At 35.5% G+C, this 19,780-nt stretch overlaps 1 protein-coding gene across 1 annotated transcript in view; it reads left to right on the top strand.

Annotated features, from left to right (window-relative positions):
• The first annotated feature begins 325 nt into the window (after positions 1-325).
• LOC138714875 (sodium- and chloride-dependent glycine transporter 2-like) overlaps positions 326-19,780 on the top strand; it is a 45,229-nt gene continuing 25,774 nt past the window's right edge. The window contains exons 1-3 of the mRNA XM_069847101.1: positions 326-505; positions 4,663-4,783; positions 7,037-7,222. Coding sequence (XP_069703202.1) covers positions 389-505; positions 4,663-4,783; positions 7,037-7,222 — 424 coding nt within the window. The 5' untranslated portion in view covers positions 326-388. The remainder of the gene's footprint in view (positions 506-4,662; positions 4,784-7,036; positions 7,223-19,780) is intronic.

A 19,780-nucleotide genomic window follows, 5' to 3' on the forward strand; every position in this document is an offset into this window, starting at 1 on the left:
AATAGAATTTGAACGAGAAACTTTAGCAGATCAAAATAAAAAAAGACCTATTTCAATTCTGAAAACTCTAAAGACTTCATCTTTATGGATGATGGTGATGATGATTATGATGATGGATGATACACTGTACAATTCAGAACATAATTTTCTAGGAATTTCAGTACCAGTTCTCGTGTGAATATATGACAATATAACAATGATTCACTGAGGTGGCCTCGGTGTAATATAAAAGATACCAATTCAAAGCTTTCTCCATTGGAGTAAAAGCAACAGAACCCTTCCCCTGACCTTGAAAATAAAGTGGGGAAAGCAGGACAGCAGTGAAAGAAAGTTTTGTAGGTCAAGATGCGCCAGTGTTGTGTGATCCAGCAGAGGATCAAGATCTAGGATGGTGGAGCAGCACACGAAGTTGTCCATCACCTCCGGCAGCAGTTCGTTGACCAGTCACACAGAAGTGTCGAATACAAACAGTGAAGCAGGGGACAAGTCAGAGTACGAGTATGAGGTGAGTCAGCCTAGTCCTGTAACACCTCCCAGTGTCATGCATTAGCGAGAACTGTATTGTATTGTATTTATTTACATTCCATGGTATTCGTATATTGCTTCACAGCTAGAATATGGAACATGTCAAACGAAAAAAAAAAAATAATAGTAGGCCTACTATAAAGTCCTAATTATAGTCACAGTCTAGTTGAAATATATACACAAGAGTTTTACAATATAGTCTACTAGTATTAATACAACACAAAGTTTTAGTATCAATACACATTACTTAATAGAACATAGATATATTCATGAAGCGATGTTGAATGTCATGAATTCACATACAGAATAGAGGGCGTGAAAAATTAGGTACTTCTTTAATTAGGCTCTAAATAATCGTAGCATGACAATGGCAGCGAGATAACAGACGCTACTTACAGTTTCTTTATCTTTAATTATATAAAATATAAAATTGGAATAGTAGTCTCGATTTTCCTTAGGAGAATCGAAGATGAAACAAGGGGAGTCAGTTTATTGAGAACAATACTGTTTTCTGAATTGGATTGTTGTATACGATTATTAACAGAAAGTAGAAAAACCATAATTAATTCGAATACCAGTATACTACAATGTCTCCAAAATCTTCGTTATGAACATTGCTGCATCGCTAATTCCTAAGCAAACAGTGTTTCCAATTCCTCGACATTTTAATTGAAATCACTATCTTCTTCTTTAATGCTCATGTTTAGTGATACTTCCAAAGATTGACAAACACTATAGAAAGACTCTTGAAGTGACTGTGTGATCTAAGACCACCGGCCTGTCATACAAACGGTCCGGATTCGAGTTCCGGTTAGATCTACGAATTTACATTTTGCAGACGAAGGTGGTTCAGAGGGCATGTGGTGTTGCCTGCATGCGGACCTGAATACACAGCGTGCCTTAGCGCTATCGAACGGTGTAGGTGAGAAATGGCCTAGCCTGGAGTCCAGCGTAATATAGGTTACTTAAGTAGAGCCATCGATAGGCGTCCAAACCTCACCACAATTCAGAAAAAATGTAGCGAGAATCGGATTGTTGTGCAACATCAAACCTTTAACTCAGATTTTTTCGATGAAATATTATTGAATTAAGTTTCCATAACATTTTCAGTTTGCTGTGAACCAGACATAGTTTTACATAACTAAAGTACGATCGTGACAGAATTCTTTGACAGATTTTTCAGAATTTTCCCAGTTCTTACAAGTATGGTCTCTCGTTAATAACCCATGCACTCATGACGATAAGAAAGGTTAATTAAGAAGGATATTTCTTCATAAATTGTAGCATGTAAACTCGTCATAAAACATATTGAACTACAGGGAATAAAACGAACTTGTCAAACAAGTTGCGAGAGAAGAGCTGACACACTTCTCAACTGCAGAGGTATTCACACTAGTTTCGTGAGCAAGCCAGTTAAGATTGGCACATTGTTATGGACCGTATTAGGATCTAATCTATCTATCTATCTATCTATCTATCTATCTATCTATCTATCTATCTATCTATCTATCTATCTATCCATCCATCCATCCATCCATCCATCCATCCATCCATCCATCCATCCATCCATCCATCCATCCATCCATCCATCCATCCATCCATCCATCCATCCATCCATCCATCCATCCATCTATCTATCTATCTATCTATCTATCTATCTATCTATCTATCTATCTATCTATCTATCTATCTATCTATCTATCTATCTATCTATCTATCTATCCTCCCCTTTAGGGGAAGGCACGGACTTGGATTGTCCTTGTATTAGACATTTACCTGCACATCTTGTGTATTATAATTTGCAACATTCATGTACTAATTATCTAATTTCTTTTTCAAGCTCGCATGAGAGAAATACAAGTATTATCAGATGTCTTCTTACTACCTATACCTATGAAACGATTCGTCTATGCTCAGTTACTTACGAAACTTCATATTTAGTAAGTGTATGAAAAGTAAAGTTATTGTGACTCCTGCTGTGGCTAATGGTTATACCTTCAGCTTGTCACGCAGGCGATCCGGGATCGAGTCCTGGTCAGGCCTGACGCTAGTTATTCAAATTGTAATACATGATTCTAGGATAAGGTGGCAGACCATTGCAATCATATGCAGAGCCGGTTATACTGGTTCTGAATATAAAACAGAATATAGAAGTTTATGAAGATTTAAGTATGTATATAAACTTAATTAGCTCCAAGATTATGATTCCTAATTCACTTTTTCCACAAGCGAAGTGTATTAATCTATATATTTAGTGTTCATACAGTTTCAAATCTCGGGTACAAGCATGTATAATATAGATTTTAGATTATTTATCTCCAATTAAAATCAATCTGTCCATCTCCTTCGAAACCAATCTGTCCATCTCTCCATAAAAGCAATCCATCTATCTACCATTAAATCCAGTCAATCTCCTTTTAAAACCAATATGCCCATCTTTTTAAACACCAATTCATCTATTTTTAAAACCCATCATTCCATCTCACTTTCACCCTTTAAAATCAATGTATCCATCTTCCTTAACAACAATTATCTATCTCCCTTTAAACCAATCATTCCATCTCACTTTAAAATAAATTCGTCCATCTCCCTTTAATACCAATCAGTCTATCTCCCTCTAAACTCATACTATCTATCTCCTTTCCAAAACAATCAGTTCATTTTCCTTCAAAACCAATCCATTCATCTCCCTTTAGAACTAATCAGTCCATCTTCCTTTAAAATCATATCATCCATCTTCCTTTCAAACCAATCAGTTTATCTCTCTTTAAAATGAATACATCTTTCTTCCTATAAAACCAATTAGTCCATTTCTCGTCCTTTAAAATCAGTTCATCTATTACTCTTTAAAATCAATCTATCTCCCAGGAAAACAAACATGTTCATAAAACAATTAATCTATTTCCTTTAAAAATCAATTCGTCTATCTCCCTTCAAAATCAATCCATCTATATTCCTTTAAAACCAATCAGATCATCTTCATTTAAAATCAATCAGTCCATCTGATTTTAAAATAAATTAATCATCTCCCATTCAAACCAATCTGTTCATCTTCCTTCAAAATCAACGTGTCCATCTCCCTTTAAAACCAATTCACCTATCCCCCTTTAAAACCAGTGTGTCCATCTTCCTTTAATACCAGCGTGTCCATTTCGCTTTAAAACTAATCTGTCCATCCCCTTTAGAATTATTCCATATATTTAGGTATCTTTAAAACCAATGTATCCGTCTCCTTTTAAAACCAAACTATCTATCCCCTTTAAGATCATTCCATCTAGCTACCTTACAACCAATGTGCCCATCTCCCTTTAAACTCAATCCTCTTATCTCACTTTAAAAGCTATCTGTCCATCTGCCTTTAAAATCAATCCATCTATCTCTCATTAAAACCAATATGTCCATCTCGCTTCAGAATCAATCTATAGGCCTCTTTAAATCCAATATGTCCATCTCTCTTTAAAATCAATCCATCTAACATCTAACTCCCTTCAAAACCAATCAGTCCATCTTCCGTTAAAATCAACGAATCCTTCTTCCTTTAAAACCAATCTGTTCATCTCCCTTTAAAATCAATTCATCTATCTCCCATTAAAAACAGGATCCACATCCCTTTAAAATCAATCCGTCTCACTTTAAACGCAATCAGTCTATCTCCCTTTAAAATCAATGTGACCATCTCGCTTTAAAATCAATCCATCTAGGCTATTTACTTTTAAAGCCTCCTTTTCAGAACAATGTGCATATCTCTCTTTAAAATCAATACATCAGTATATCTCACTTTAAAAGCAATCCAGTCATCTCCCTTCAAAATCATAATATTTATCTCCCTTTAAAACCAATCAATCCATATTCCACTAAAATCAATGTGTCTGTCCATCTATCTGTAAGTCTCTCCATTCATCTGTCTGTCCATCCATATGCCAATCTGTTCGTCCATCTGTCTGTCTTTCCGTCTATGTCTGTCTATCCGTTCATACGTTTGTCTATCCGTCCATCTATCAATGTGTTTGTCCGTCCGTTTATTGTCCGTCCACCGGTCCACCTGCCCATCTGTCTGTCTATCTATATATCCGTTCATTTGCCAGTCTGTCCGCAGCATAATGGGTTCGCTCATACTTATCATAATTATCTTTCCAGGGGAGCTGTAGTAGATACCCTACCTCAGAGGATGTTCAGAAGAATATTTCTAATAGCCGCTTACGTTCAACATGGAACGAAAGAGGAGTTTTCTTTCTCACAGGTCTCGGTTTCACAACAGGTAATATAGAAGTCAGATCTTTGTGATTAGAAATGGTTTAATATCACATAGTATGCATGAAGTTTGACGCTGTAGTAGATATTTTACTTCAGAGGAGGTGCAGAAGAAGAACAACATGGAAGGAAAGAGGGATTTTCTTTTCCAGGCCTCGGTTTCATATAGAAAACAAAGAACAATCAATGGAAACGCCCACGATCTCTAAGACTCAAAATCTTATGGTTAGAATTATAGGCCTAATTAAAATTATATTTTTAATTTCAGAGAATAGTTTATTCAAAATATTAATTTTAGAGATTCATGAAGATGTATTTTTAATTTATCTTTTCTCTGAAGTTTATAAAAGATATTCCTTATTTTTGGTTTACAGACCAACATTTTTATTCTTATTTAATTATTAAAACCGAAGTAAGGCAAGTTGAGAGAGCAACAGAAACCATGATGGAAGTTGTACAACAGAAATTTAACGAAGATTTTTACTGCGAAATTTTGCGGCGGCTGCGTGAGGAGTTTCGCAAAAAAAAAAAAAAAACTATGGCACGACATAATCTGGCTCCTACACCAAGACAATGTTGCCGCACACGGAAGTTTTTTACAAGACACCATGACACAGTCATTCAGCATCCACTCTACTCATCAGTGTTAGCTCACTGTAAATTCCTTTGCTTCCAATACATGCCATTGATGCTTGAGAGGCGGCATTTTGACACTGTAGAGGAGATCCAGGCCGAAACGCAACAGGTGTTCACATGGCTCGAGATAAGGACTTTCAGAGAACATTTGACTCATTTAAGGCATGGCAGAAACGATGGGATCTTTGTGAAAATGAAGTAGAGGACTATTACAAAGGGGACGGAGGCCAGATTTAAATTACCGGTAAGTGTTGAATTTTCATAGCCCTAGTGTGGTTTTATTTTGATGGCATCTCTTATACGAAAAACAAACTTACTTGAGCTCTTGTTATAACACGGCAATGCAAACGATTAAATGAGAAACTCAAAATATAAAAATCGATATCTCAATCGATAAGACGACTGATGCTAGAGGGCGTTTCATTTCCAGTGACATCATTGGTATATTAGATCCACCAGGAAGAGAAGAATCTGAAGCTCCAAACCCTTAAATCCTATATCTACTAAGTACCAGCATCAGAGACCTGTAATATCCCCAAGATTTCACCCCAGCCTATTTTTTGTTATTGTAGGTTATAAATAAAACTGAAGGGAGGCAGAGAGTGTTGATTGAACGAAAGAAAGAAATGGGAGTACCCCGAGGAAAGCCTCTGCATCTTCTGCTTTGTCCGCTTCAGATTCCATCACAACTAGACCGGAGATCGAACTCGGACCGTCTAGGTGGAAAACCATGCATTTTGCGATAAGCCATAGATGCGGCTTTATAGAGTAGGTCTATTAGTTATTATTATAATTACCAGTATTCTTATTTTGATGTAGACTTTCAACTCCTTCCATATTATGTGGCCGAATTCGACCAAGTGTATAATGAAAATAGTTAAATGAACTTCGGATCTCCTTCTACAACTCAGATGTCATGTTATTTTCCCTCAGGTTTACTGTTATGTCAGAATTAAAATTATGTTTACTTGAACAATCGTTCAATATCCACAATGTTTTTATTGACTTAATAAAATGTCAACATACATGCCCAACTTGGTGTCAGACCACTAAGGGAAAAACACTGGAGGAGGGGAGTTTGATCCGGTGCTGTGGATTGGACTTCGGCGTAGCTCAAAAGTGAGAGCGCTTGGTACATAGAACCAAGGACCCGGGTTCGATCCCCGGCGCCGGAGCGAATTTTTCTCCTCTAATATTAATATTAATCCACAATGTTGGTTGGACCCCAATTATATATTGCAAATCAGCCTATAAACTTTCATGAAAGTAATTTTTATTGATTATATACATTGTAAACAAATTGTATTCTTCTCAGAACTGTGAACCATGTAACCATGAATAAGTAGTTCTAAGTCATAATATGGCAGAAAATAGCGTCTTGTGAACAAGTTTGACAATAATATAAGTTCGATTTTAATTCATTCCGTATTTTGTAGTAGATTCAATACCGATAACAGTCTATGCAGGTCGAAATGTCAGATGCTCTCAAGTTAGATGAAAGAATAAGTTCTAAAGCTGGTCAATCCAGGACACGTGAATTTGAGGTTGGAAAAACTCGAGAAGCCTGAATTCTAAGAGAGAAAAAATGAATTTACATGAGCTAAAATTTGGTTCGTTGTTGTAGGACTGCAGGGTGTCTGCGTGTTTCCTGTGTTGTGCGAGTTGCATGGCGGTGCCGCCTTCCTTGTGAGCACCATTGCACTTTACCTCGTGCTAGGGATACCGATTTTACTGTTGGAGACCGGATTAGGACAACTAAGCAGACAGTCCCCGGCAGCCTTGTTCCTCAAGCTCTGCCCACTATTATCAGGTAACTTCTAGCAATTGATCCATGTTCATGTTTGCTAAATGTTCATTTTTGAAGTGCTGTTGGCGATCTATAGAAACATACTATGATTCTTCTGCTAAAATGTGTACAGTATTGACATTGTACGCTTTTATCAACAATGTACGCCAAATTCATAATATGCCAACGGCTCCAGCTCAGTTTGAAAATAGCATCGTCTCTAGTTGTTTCTGACGCTGTCTGGCAATATATTGTGGTCGCAGGGAAGGAAGCAACTTTTGACTTTGTACTTCCATCCGCTCCTCGAATCCCTCAGCCAATGAGAACTGGATACGTCACATTCCTTCCTGGCACCACACACGAAGGGGACACGACTTTACCAAGGAACTTTGAATGCGACGTTACCACATAACGAGCCCCTACAGCCGGGGCTGCGCAGAAGTTTAGAGTAGGGACAAATTGAAGCTTGCGTCCGCCGCCATGCTTTGGGAGAAGCACCGGCTATCAGACGGCTGCACTATACAATGCTGAATGTTTAATATGTATGTTTGGTGTCTCTTATAAATAAATCTGAATGGATAAATGAAAAAAAAAATCGTATTAACATTTAAAGCGACCTCGTTAAAGACATAATCAAGCTTAGTTACCTTTAGTTTGACATGAAACGAAAGAAAACTGTAACAATTTGATACCGTAACTAAAGATGTTGTATAGTTATTTGGCAACATATAGAGAGAACAGAAATACAAATGCATATTGTAGTAATAGTTCAGATGAAAAGAAAAATATTAGTACTATTAACTTTTATTAACAAAACACTGCCTGTGTAAGACGTTACATTAGGCCTACATTGTAAACACGTTTGCTTTGATGTGGACGAGAAATGAACAATTATTATTTATTCGCTTCCATATCACATAATATAGGCTTACACCTGTAAAATAATAAATAAATGAAAGCGCACTAATGTGCATTGATATGGTGGTTATCTACTGTTCCCTACTATACTCTGTCAGGGATCGTACACCTGTAAAATAGAAACACGTACAGTACCTAATGTTTTAGTTAGAAATATAAGTAGGTCTACCGTGCAATAGCTTATTATCACAGCTGTAGTATGAAATAAACGCCACATGCATGAATTAGTCAATTAGTCATATAATAGAACTCAGGCCTAATGTACAGAACATCTTGCCTATTGATTTATTATTATTATTATTATTATTATTATTATTATTATTATTATTATTATTATTGACTCCGTTAAATATTGTCTTACAACATTTTTATGTAAAGTATTGTACTGGTAACCTTAAGCTGTGTGCTAAGATCTGCTCTTTATGTAGTACTTTCTTTTATTTGGTTATTTAATGACGCTGTATCAACTACTAGACTATTTATCATCGATGGTATTGATGATAACGAGATTATATTTGGCGAGACGAGGCCAAGGATCCGCCATAGATTACCTGACATTCACCTTACGGTTGGGAATACAAGGAAAAAACCCAACCAGGAAATCAGCGGGAATCGAACCCGCGGCCGAGCGCGACTCCGGACCAACAGTCCTTAGCCCACTGAGCTACGTCAGTAGATCTTTATGTACTTTTATGGTCAGTTTAACAAGTTTAAAATATTATTCTTGGGAGGAATCTGGGATCCATTTTCTAAAACATGTTCCTATAACTTATAAGCAGGGAACGGATTTATATGGACTAAAAATATATGAAATATGTAAATATATATGTAGTTATTTTTACCAAAATATGGAATTAAATATGGATTTTTACCAAAATATGGAATTAAATATGGACTTAAAATTATAAAAAAATGACTATGTACGTTAAATATTGGTACATTTTAATCAAACTAAACAAAAAATATAATGGACGTACCTTATCTTCCAATGTAGTTTCAACAAAACACAATTTTTATTGTCTGTTACCATAACAATAGGTTACAAACATTTCTTTCAAGTGCTGAAAAGTGAATCTTCTTCTATTGTCTCTGAGGATAGATTTATACTGACTAAAAGAGCGTTCGACGTCACAAGAAGTAACTGGTACATAATTCAATTTCACAATGTCTGCTGGGGATAAGTCCAAGTTAATCTTCACTGTTGATTCACCACTCATCACAGCAACAACCTTTTGTAGTTCTTCATATCCAGGGTTTTTTGAAAGTACAGTGTCCACCTTAGCTCTTACTGCATCTGCAACTTTACCTCTACCACGATTCAGTTGTTCCACAGTACTATTTATAATTTCAAAACTTTCAGATAGTGAAAGGTGCCTATTTTGGAGACTTTTGAGCGTTTTTATGATGCATGAAAATGTATGCTGAATGTGAGCTAAGTCATTCTTCACACTTATGTCACAGGTAACTGTTTTCGCAGTATCAATTGAGACTGCATCTTCAGAGTCCAATGCAAGGAGAACATTGTTAATAGAGTCTATATGTTCGGCATAATATTCAACTGCTTCTAGCCATGTATCCCATCTAGTTAAAATTGGCTTTGGTGGCAATGGAATTTCAGGGTACATTTCTTTCAACACGTTAACTCTACTGGGAGCTTTGAGAAATACTTTTTTCACTGATGAAATCAACAAATCTACTTTAGGGAAATTGTCTCTGACCACTTCTGCCACACGATGAAATGCATGCGCCACACAAGTAAAATGAGTCAATTTAGGATATACAACAGATAATGCTTGTCCAGCTTTGACCATATAAGGGGCAGCATCGCTAATAAAGAATAACACATTATCGTACATAATACCCTTTGGCCACAGGATACCCATAGCTTCGTTGAACAGTTTAACTATAGTTTTGTTATTGCACTTTTCTAGAACATCACAATGTAAAAGAATTCGTTCAGAATATTGTTCACTTAACAAACCGATAACTACATTACCAACAAGTCTACCTTCTTTGTCGGGAGTCTCATCAATGGAAACCCAAATTGAACTATCTTTAATTTCATCTCTTATCTTCTGTATTGTCTCATCGTAGATGGATGGAGCATACGTCTTCCTAAGTGTTGACTCATCCGGGATTGTATGTTGAGTATATTTTTCAAGGAATTCCCTGAAGACCTTATTCTTTAGTTTGTAGAGAGGAATATCAGCAGAGATGAGAGAACGGCACAGGTCGATGTTAAACTCAGATCTTACATTCGATGTTGTTGGTTGTGTTAAAAACAATTGTCTCTGCTTGGAATTTAGTTGTTTGTTGGCCTGATGTTTACTAGTTGTAATGTGTTGTTGCACCAGGAACTTTTGTGTAGATGATACTGCACACTGACACAAATTACAAAATAATATTTTATTGTCAGTTGATAAACCATCTTCTTTAAATTCTGAAATGTAACTTGTTAGTTTTGATTTTAAATTGACTGAATGACGTACTTTTGGCATATTTACCGTCTTTATAGTATGATTTACAAAACTGAACCTATGTGTACTCTGACTGGCATTTAACTGTTGAGCTGCACAACTGAAGTCTGTTAAAAATTTTAAATTAAATTAATACAGTTTTGTAACTTACTTTCCCATTGTTGATAGGACTGCTAATTTTCAAATAACTCTGATGTTAAAGGGATTACTGAACATGTGTTTAAATCTCTATTGTTGAAATGTATTTTTAAAAGTTAATGGAATTTTGTTTTGTTTTATTGTTAAACCTAATATAATATGGACTGTTTTATATGAAATATGGAAAATATATGGAAATTAACGAAAATATGTACTAAACTCTAAAATATGGAAAAATATGGAAAATAAAAGTAGGATTTTTCAACCCTACACATTGTGAAACATAAAGATAATGCAAAATATAAATTATATTAGCTTTATAAGTAAATATGTATTTACATATAAATCCTTTCCCTGCTTATAAGTGTAGAAAGATTGTATAAGTGTTCTACTTCTAGACAACATTGTTTTCACACGATTAAGAGTGGGTGGTAATATGCCATTGAACTGTTAACATCTGTATAATCGCTCTTTCACTTCAGCGGCATATTCTTATAATCTCAGATGATGATATGACAAGACTCCCATTATTCTTTCGTTAAAAAATAAAAGAGATTTTATTTACTGCTGGTAGGCTACGTACCATAAATTGAGTCTTTAGATTTATTACACCATATTTTTCTTAATGATTTAATAACTAAGCCAACAATGGATACAATCACATTTTGACAATATTGTGTCATTGAGAATGATGTAAGAATGAGGGAATTGCAATCCATATCTGCAGTATGAGTCATATCGCCTCTGATTCTCAAAACACTGAGGATTATTATTACAGTGCGTTAGGTGTTTGGAAAATACCATTGGGTATATAGACATTTTTAGCGGACATCCCTCTCTTTGTAATATAATTTAAATAAATTATTTACTTATTTTCTAACGTAATATAAAAAACATAAGTAAAAATATTTCATGTATTCGGTCATAAGAAATAGAAATAGACTAATAAGTCTACTTATGAGCAATATAAGGCGTTTATATTTAAAACAATGTTTAGTTACAATATTTACATTTACTTCTGTTATTTTATATTATACGTTAGAAAATACGTAAATAAGTGTAGTTATATTACAGTGAAGGAGGAAATCCACTAAGAAAACGCCTATAGACGCAATGGTATTTTCTAAACTCCGAATGCTTTATAGAAAGAATCATTCGTGCTCCCCAAACATGGCGTCGCGCGAACCTGCGCGAGAGGTTTCAAATTTGTACACGACACCAGCGCCAATTGTGTGTCTAGATATATAACTATAATACAATGTCTTTGCCACATAAACACATTCCTGAACTTTCCTTCCGTGCTTATCTGCCTGTCCGTCCACACGCCCGCCATTCACTTGTCAACGGGTTGAGGGAAGAAGGAATGTTGTTTAGTTGTAACGTTGCGTTTTTGCTCTGCACGATACTAGAAACGTTCAGAAGCTGTATCATTTCTTTCTGATCACAATAATATAGTCCCTCTATAATATCTAAGGGTGCTATTCATAGACATTTCGCTAGCCCGCGCTACGAGCGTGCTAAACTAGCCCCGGCTAACGACTGGTTACTTGTACAGGATTCATATCATATCACATCGCTAACACTGGTTTATGAATACGAAAAACGTTAGTTCGCTAATCATCCACCGGAAGCCCGTGCTAAGAATGTCTATAAATACGGCCCTAAGAGTAGAGTTGAGACAATGGAACCAGGCATGGCCTATCTTAATGCATACTCTAGCAAGCACTAATTACTTCCAGTAAATAGAAGGTAACAGGTTTTCTTTATTTCTCAGTGATAAAGTAGCTGTAAAATATAAACATTATATGCCTATATAATATAATTATTTAATAATTTATATTATACAATAATAAAATATAGACTAATATAAATATGTATCAAACTTGTTTAATATCTATGGTTTTATTTCTCATAGGTGACTTGTTTTTCCATTTTCTAATCATTCAATGCCATCAAATCATTAGGCCTACATTTTTTTTAATTGATGATGCGATCAGATAAATATTTCATGTTTTTTTTATAAAACATGGACATAATTTTGCTAAAGAAAAAAGGATATTTACTATTTTAACGACCCAGTTATTAGTATCATTTGTGATTAAATTCACTTATTAATAAATAAACGGAAGTCATGCATGATAACTGGTTCCAACCAATCAGAAAGACCATCCAATATCTCAACTCTCCTTATATAGACATTCAAATGCAGCGACGCGGAATGAGACAAGTGGCCAACAGGCTTGGAGCTCACATATTATATTCAGATTTTTCATCACCGAACTCCCTTGCATGGACGCGTTTTTATGTACCTTTTAAAGTTTATCCTCCCATTTTCCTCCTCTCATTCATTCATTTAGCAAGACATTCAGTGACCTTGAGAAGCTTTTTCTGCGTGCTTGCATATTTTGGCAGGAAGACTTGTTGCCGAAAACACATTCATTATCTTTCAGTATGGCGTCAAAATTCGCTATTTGAAGGATTGTCCTACGATTATGAATGTGTGATTGTGAATAAATAATGTAAGCTAGTTTTCGAGAAAAATTATGGTACGAGTGCTTTGAAGCACCACCGTGTATAAACTCATCCAATAGGTTGAAATCGATGCGGAGTAACAGACAGAGGGCATGCCAAATACCATTTTTTCAGTGTCAGCAACACTGGGAATGTTTATTTCCGTGAAGATTAGAACTCAGTTTTCTATAGTAGTACAATATGATAAACTATATTACTAGATAGGTGTTACAAGGTGAAAATTGTAAGTATAACAAAAATTATATGTTCGGCACTGATAGTACTCGGAGAAGCCTTTGTGTTGCCTGGGACAGGGATTTGAACCTGGGCGCCCTAGCTTATAAGGCCAAAGTGTTAGCAGTGAGCGTCCTGAGTACTGTGGCGGTTATGGAAGAACTCAAGTCAACTGTACAGCCATCAGGCTTTATGGCAGATAGTTAATACCCTACAGAGATAAACATAAATCAGAACATTTTATGTTTACTGTCGTGCATAATAATGGCCAAGACTCGGGTGTATGACCTCGGTTACCACGCCCCTACGTTGAGGACAAACATGAGCGGGTCAAAATACCGCAGAAGTTCGTGGGAAGAGGACAGAACGTGTAGGGGAAGGGATGACCGGCGTATAACCTCATTACCTTGTCTGATATGTGTCGCTTACCTGGAAAACACTCGTAACAGACACGCATGTTTACAGCGGACGGCACTTTAACACTATGGAATGTGGCACATGTGTACAAGCAGGGTCAAATATGTTACGGAAAACAACGTCATCGCAGAAAATGGAGCCACCAATGAGACTTGATCTCTGAATGCTTGTCCAACAAATAGTCTTAAAACATGCGTAGATCATAACAAACAAACAACCGTCTATAGTCTATAATGTTCTGTCTATAACAACCCTATTTGCCGCCAAACTTAGTCTTTTAATGTTAGCTTTTTCAACATTTCCATGTGCTTTTAATTTTCTTTAAAAAGTGATATCGCACACACTCTTCATTTATAATCATAGCTAGGAAATTCGTACCAGTAGATTTCAGTTGAGTACAGCTAGGAGTATAAGTATAGATGTCACCCGCGCCTCTCCCGCACGCTACAGACGATAGAGTATATTCACATAAAAACGAATAGTGGCATTCTGTGGAGCTGTATAGAGTCGTGAATAGTTTGGAGAATATTGTTAATTTATATTAATATTGTAGGTTCCGAACAAAGTAAGGTATTCCGTTATTATTGTATTATTTACGTAATATTAATATTATGCATGAGTCCAAAAAACAAGTAAACTCTGTCATTAAATTAATTATGCAAACAGAAGTTACAACACGTTTATTTTTTTCCGGATTATTCTTCGTTAAATGTTGGCGCCTCATGCTGCTATGCATTCGGTTGCGTTAGAGTCTAAGTTCAACATCGAAATTACGATAAGAACTTCCTAGCTGTCATTACAATAGAAATGAAAAATGTTCTTGAAAACAATTAATGGATTTAATATTATGAGCCACATAAATATATATTATTAGATATTAGATATATTATGGAGTAACGGTCAGTGCGTCTGGCCGCGAAATCAGGTGACCCGGGTTCGAATCCCGGTTGAGGCAATTTACCTGGTTGAGGTTTTCTCCGGGGTTTTCCCTCAACTCAATACGAGCAAATGTTGGGTAACTTTCGGTGCTAGACCCCGGAATCACTTCACCGGCATTATCACTTTCATTTCATTCAGACACTAAATAACCTGAGATGTTGATACAGCGTCGTAAAATAACCCAATAAAACAAAATAAAAATTCACAAAGTAGTTGTTCACCTGATGATAAAGATACACTGCATCATATTTCAGATTTGCTCCAGTAACGTCTTGTGACATAGAACGAATATTTTCAGAGCACAAATATTTGTTTGTTTTTTTTTTTCTGAACATAATTTAACATAGTTTAATTTTTACTTAGTTAATAATAACAAAAAATTTTCTCTTCTTAACTTCTGCAATAAACTGTCTAGCTTTTATTAGTCAGTTAATCTTTTAATACTTTGATTTTTATTGTATTTGTAAATTTAATATTAATTGTAATCATAATTGTAATTGTATTCTTAATATTGTAGTTGTAATTCCCTGGTAGAGGGGGAGAGAAGGCCTGATGGCCTTATCTCTACCAGGTTAAATAAATAAATAAATAAATAAAAGGAGTATTTCGTTTGATAAAATGCAAATGTTCATTGTTTTGTTATAATTAGTCTAGAATCATAATTGTATACTTTGTATGTTATTTTTATATGTAATTATGGTAAATTAAGTTATTTTAGTTTGGGAGTTATGAAGTTTATAATTACAAATTATTGTTTGTTTTTTAAATATTATTCGTTTATTATTTTCTTGTTCTAAGGCTGTGGACGATTGGAGCACATGTTTGGTTACCACCTGGCCGTACATGTGTGTCGTTATGGTTCAATGACACTGAGAGATGCGCTATTACTTTTCATTCGGTAGAGATATAGTCCAAGCTCACACATCTTAACAGTTTTGGTACCAACTTCCTAGCTCTGATTATAATACAGAGCATTCCCTTGCAGTCTGTGCAAGCGCCCAGCTGCAGCGACAGGCACTGCGGTAGCGATATACGAGTTGCTGCAGGTCGCCTGCACAGAATGTAAGGGAATGTAGGAATCACATTATTTTATACATAAAACATTTTGATGTTCATTATTTGTGCATTGTTCCATTATTGTAATATTTTGTTTTATTGTGGAGTTTGGGAAACGCACTGGTAAAAATCAACATTCAATAATTAGCCTATGTTTTAAATTACGTATCAATTTTGGCCTACATTTCGTTAATTTTATACAGTCAAGTACCCATACTTGGGACAGTTTACAAATTCATAGCTAAATACCAGTTTTGAAAAATTAGAATTGGATAATAATAAATATGTAGAAATACTGAACTCTATCAGCACTATTTGTGACATGAAATAAAAATTCTCTCTCTCTCAATATATTTTTTTTATTTAAAAAAATCTTCCTTGTCCCAAGTTAGGGTACATGTTCCCTTACTTGGGACACTATTTGTTTTAGCTTCTGTACCATGTTTGGATGGGTATTACCTAACATGGGACATTAGACAATACAATGTTGTGAACATGAGCAATATTACACAACAAAATAACCTTTATTCATGTACAAAAATTGTTTGTTTAGGATACTTTATAACAGTTTAAGCTTACAAACAAATTTTAAAGAGCTAAACCCATTAAGAGTCACCTTAATTATTTAGTTTACAAAACGAAAATGTATCTACCCCTGAATTCAGACACTGGTTTCAGAACCCTTTTAATTCTTTCTAATGGAATACAATCATCAACATCCTGTACGTTAGGAAAAATGAAAACATCTCGCGACCCCATGTAGTTTCGCATGAAACTAATTTTGTAGAAGGAACTGTCATTGCTCTTACTTGTTACTCTTCCAGTAAAGGTTTTTTTGAATTGCTTTTCCTTGGTTTGATCATAAAGAAATTCAATGATAACAAAGTCATTTATTTCAACATGAGTTGGTGGTTAGTCACTGCTATTATTCCATGTTGTCAATGTCTGCATGCACTTGCTGCTGGTTAGTAATTGTTGCAATATTTATTTCTTGTTCGCCATTATCAGACAATACTGCAAAATGTTCCTCCTCATCTGATAATGATGGAGTGATATCACGTCGCTTTCGTCTGTACTCTCATCTTCATTGTTTTTCTTTCCTCTTCGTTTTTCAGGCACTGGTTCTGGATCGTCAGCAGGGTCACCACTGCAATTTCCATTGTCAGAAGCCTTCCTCTTATTCCTTCTAGCTTGATGTGTCACCTTCTTGTGATTTTCTTTTTCTCTTCGTTTTTGGGCAGTTTCAGTTTCATTCTTTCTTAGTTCTTCAATCACATTTCGCTCCGTCAGACTTTTGCCAGGTGTGACTGTTATCTTCTTCCTCCTTGGGTTCACTTTAGTTTCTTTTTCACGGGTGTTTTTCAAGAATTCTTCAAATGATGAAGTCCACCTTGCTGCTGAAGTAGAGTCATCTTCAGCTTGAGAAACTTGAGGTAGGCGCTGCAACACTATATTTATTGAGCAGATAGATTCCACCCTTTTGAAAACCTGCTTTCAAATTTTCAGCTGCACAGTCACAAGTTCATCCAGGATCTTCTTCAACAGCCTAGGAAATTGATCTTTTCTTATAGCCCCCTTGTACTTCATCTTCCAGTCCGTCAGCTGTCTCCGCCATACTACTTTAAATGGACTGAAGAAGACTAAGTCCAAGGGTTGGCACAAATGTGTGCTGTTAGGTGGAAATAATATGAATTGAATATTCTTGTCAATACACTGTTGTAAAACTCTAACAGAAATGTGGCTGGCAAGGTTGTCACCAATAATAGCTTTGGGGCAATCACAAAGTTTTTTCATATATGGCAAAGCTATCGTTTCGAACCATTCCTCAAAAATGTTTCCCTCAAACCAACCAGATTTTGATCGGTTATATATCGTTCCAGCTGGTCCGCCTTCTGTCCATGTGCTATATAAGTGATCAGCCTTGTAAACTACATATGATGACAAGGCAACACCACTTGTTGTACTGGCAAACATCACTGAGAAGTTTGATTTTGAGAAGTCGATTATTCGTTCTGGGTATTTGCAACTTCTGTGGACGTTAACCTTACTCTTTCCTGGATTATCCTGCATGCTTGTCTCATCGTAATTAATGATAGCTTCTGGCGGAACATCTTTCAGAGTCTCTGATAGTTCTTCAAAATATGAATCTATAATTTCTGGAGACACAGCTGCCCTAGCTCTCTTGATATTCTGGCTCTGGCGAACAGCCTCAGCTGCACGATTTAGATTTTCATCATCAAAGTTATTATAACTCCTCTTGGTCTGACTCATTTTTTATTAAAATCGACCTCAGTCTGAAAAAAGATCATTTGAAGTGTAGGCCTAACCTAAAAATGACATTACTACAAATGCTGACATAACTTGGGACACTGTCCCAAGTAAGGAACACCTATACACGTTTTTAAAAACATATTAAAAAGAAGGAAATGAAATAAGACATTTAAAAAACAGTGGTTAGGAATTGAAGGAAACATTACAGACATTACATATCAGGGATCAGCAAATTCTAGAAGCTGCTCAGAGAGTAGTGGTAATTAAAGTTAATCTTACGAAATAATTCACCTTTTTTTGGTAAGAACTTCAAAACTCTAAACTCCAACACAAAATCAGTTAAAATGAACTTGATTTCATTTCATAACTCAACTAAAACATCGTCCTTGTAATTAAACATGCTTCCAGCTCACTATAAACAATTGTCAAGATAGGAAACTTTGTAGAATGAGAAGTTCCAAAATGTCCCAAGTAAGGCTACTGTCCCAAGTATGGGTACTTGACTGTACTTATTTAAATATTAATAGGAGATATTATTATTATTAGGCCCAGTATTTCTATTCGACAATGTGAGTTTACACAAAATTGTTTATAGTTGCACTCAAACTTTCAAACTGACCTATGTTTATATGACACTTTTGGCTTAAAATCACCTGTAGAACTGTCATATAGGCCTAGTGCGGTTCATACTTCATGAATCAGTCTTTATATCTCGCTATTTTTGTCCCTCAGTGTGACCTATTTTTCACTAGTGATATTAAGGAGTTAGTATTCATTAGATCGGGAAAAACACTTTAATTTGGGAAGAACGGTGTCTGTGTTTGCAGTGTCGTAGCCAGGCATTTAAGTTGGGGGGGCAGGGGAACCAAGTTTTGTGAACAACTTAGCAAATTTGCCTATAACTTATATGCAACTTAAAAGCAGTAGCGGCCGGTGACCGAAATATTTGGTGAGGCTTGATGTAATTAGTTAAAGAAGGCTACCTCCCATACAAAATGTTAGGCCTAATTTAATTATTAACATATTAATTATGAGGTAATTTGCTAGGAGACGTCGTTGCATATAGACCACTTTTACACTAAACCTAAAATTTGTTTTTGCGAGATATAATAAAACCCTAAACTAACCTAACCCAACCTTTTCCTTAATCTGTGACAGGTTACGTTAATGTTTTAGTATACGTTGTATACACTAAGGTTAGGTTTAGTGTAAAAGTAGTCTATATGCAACCACGTCTCCTAGCAAATTACCGGAATTTGATTTAATTTACTGAATAGTATATTACGATTTTATAATGCACTTCACAAACGTGTAGGCCTATTGTACAACATTTTTTGCACGATCATATTTTTAAAATTGCAATACAATATATTTTGCATTGAAAATATAGAGTAATATTATTCCAAAGCCTTCGCAAAACTGCACTGTAATGGTACCGGTAACTAAATAACAATAAGTGCACTGCAATGGGTCTTTTTCGGTATAGCTTTATGTTATGAAGAATGGTTCCCCTAGCAACAAGTTTCTGTTTGGAAATTCTAACTTTCAAGGCCTAACAACAATAGCTGTAAATACAAGAAGCACGACGGTGCAAAAATAAACATTTCTAAGTTTTAACAAG

Source organism: Periplaneta americana, chromosome 15, assembly GCF_040183065.1.
Source record: "Periplaneta americana isolate PAMFEO1 chromosome 15, P.americana_PAMFEO1_priV1, whole genome shotgun sequence".
Lineage (NCBI taxonomy): Eukaryota > Metazoa > Arthropoda > Insecta > Blattodea > Blattidae > Periplaneta > Periplaneta americana.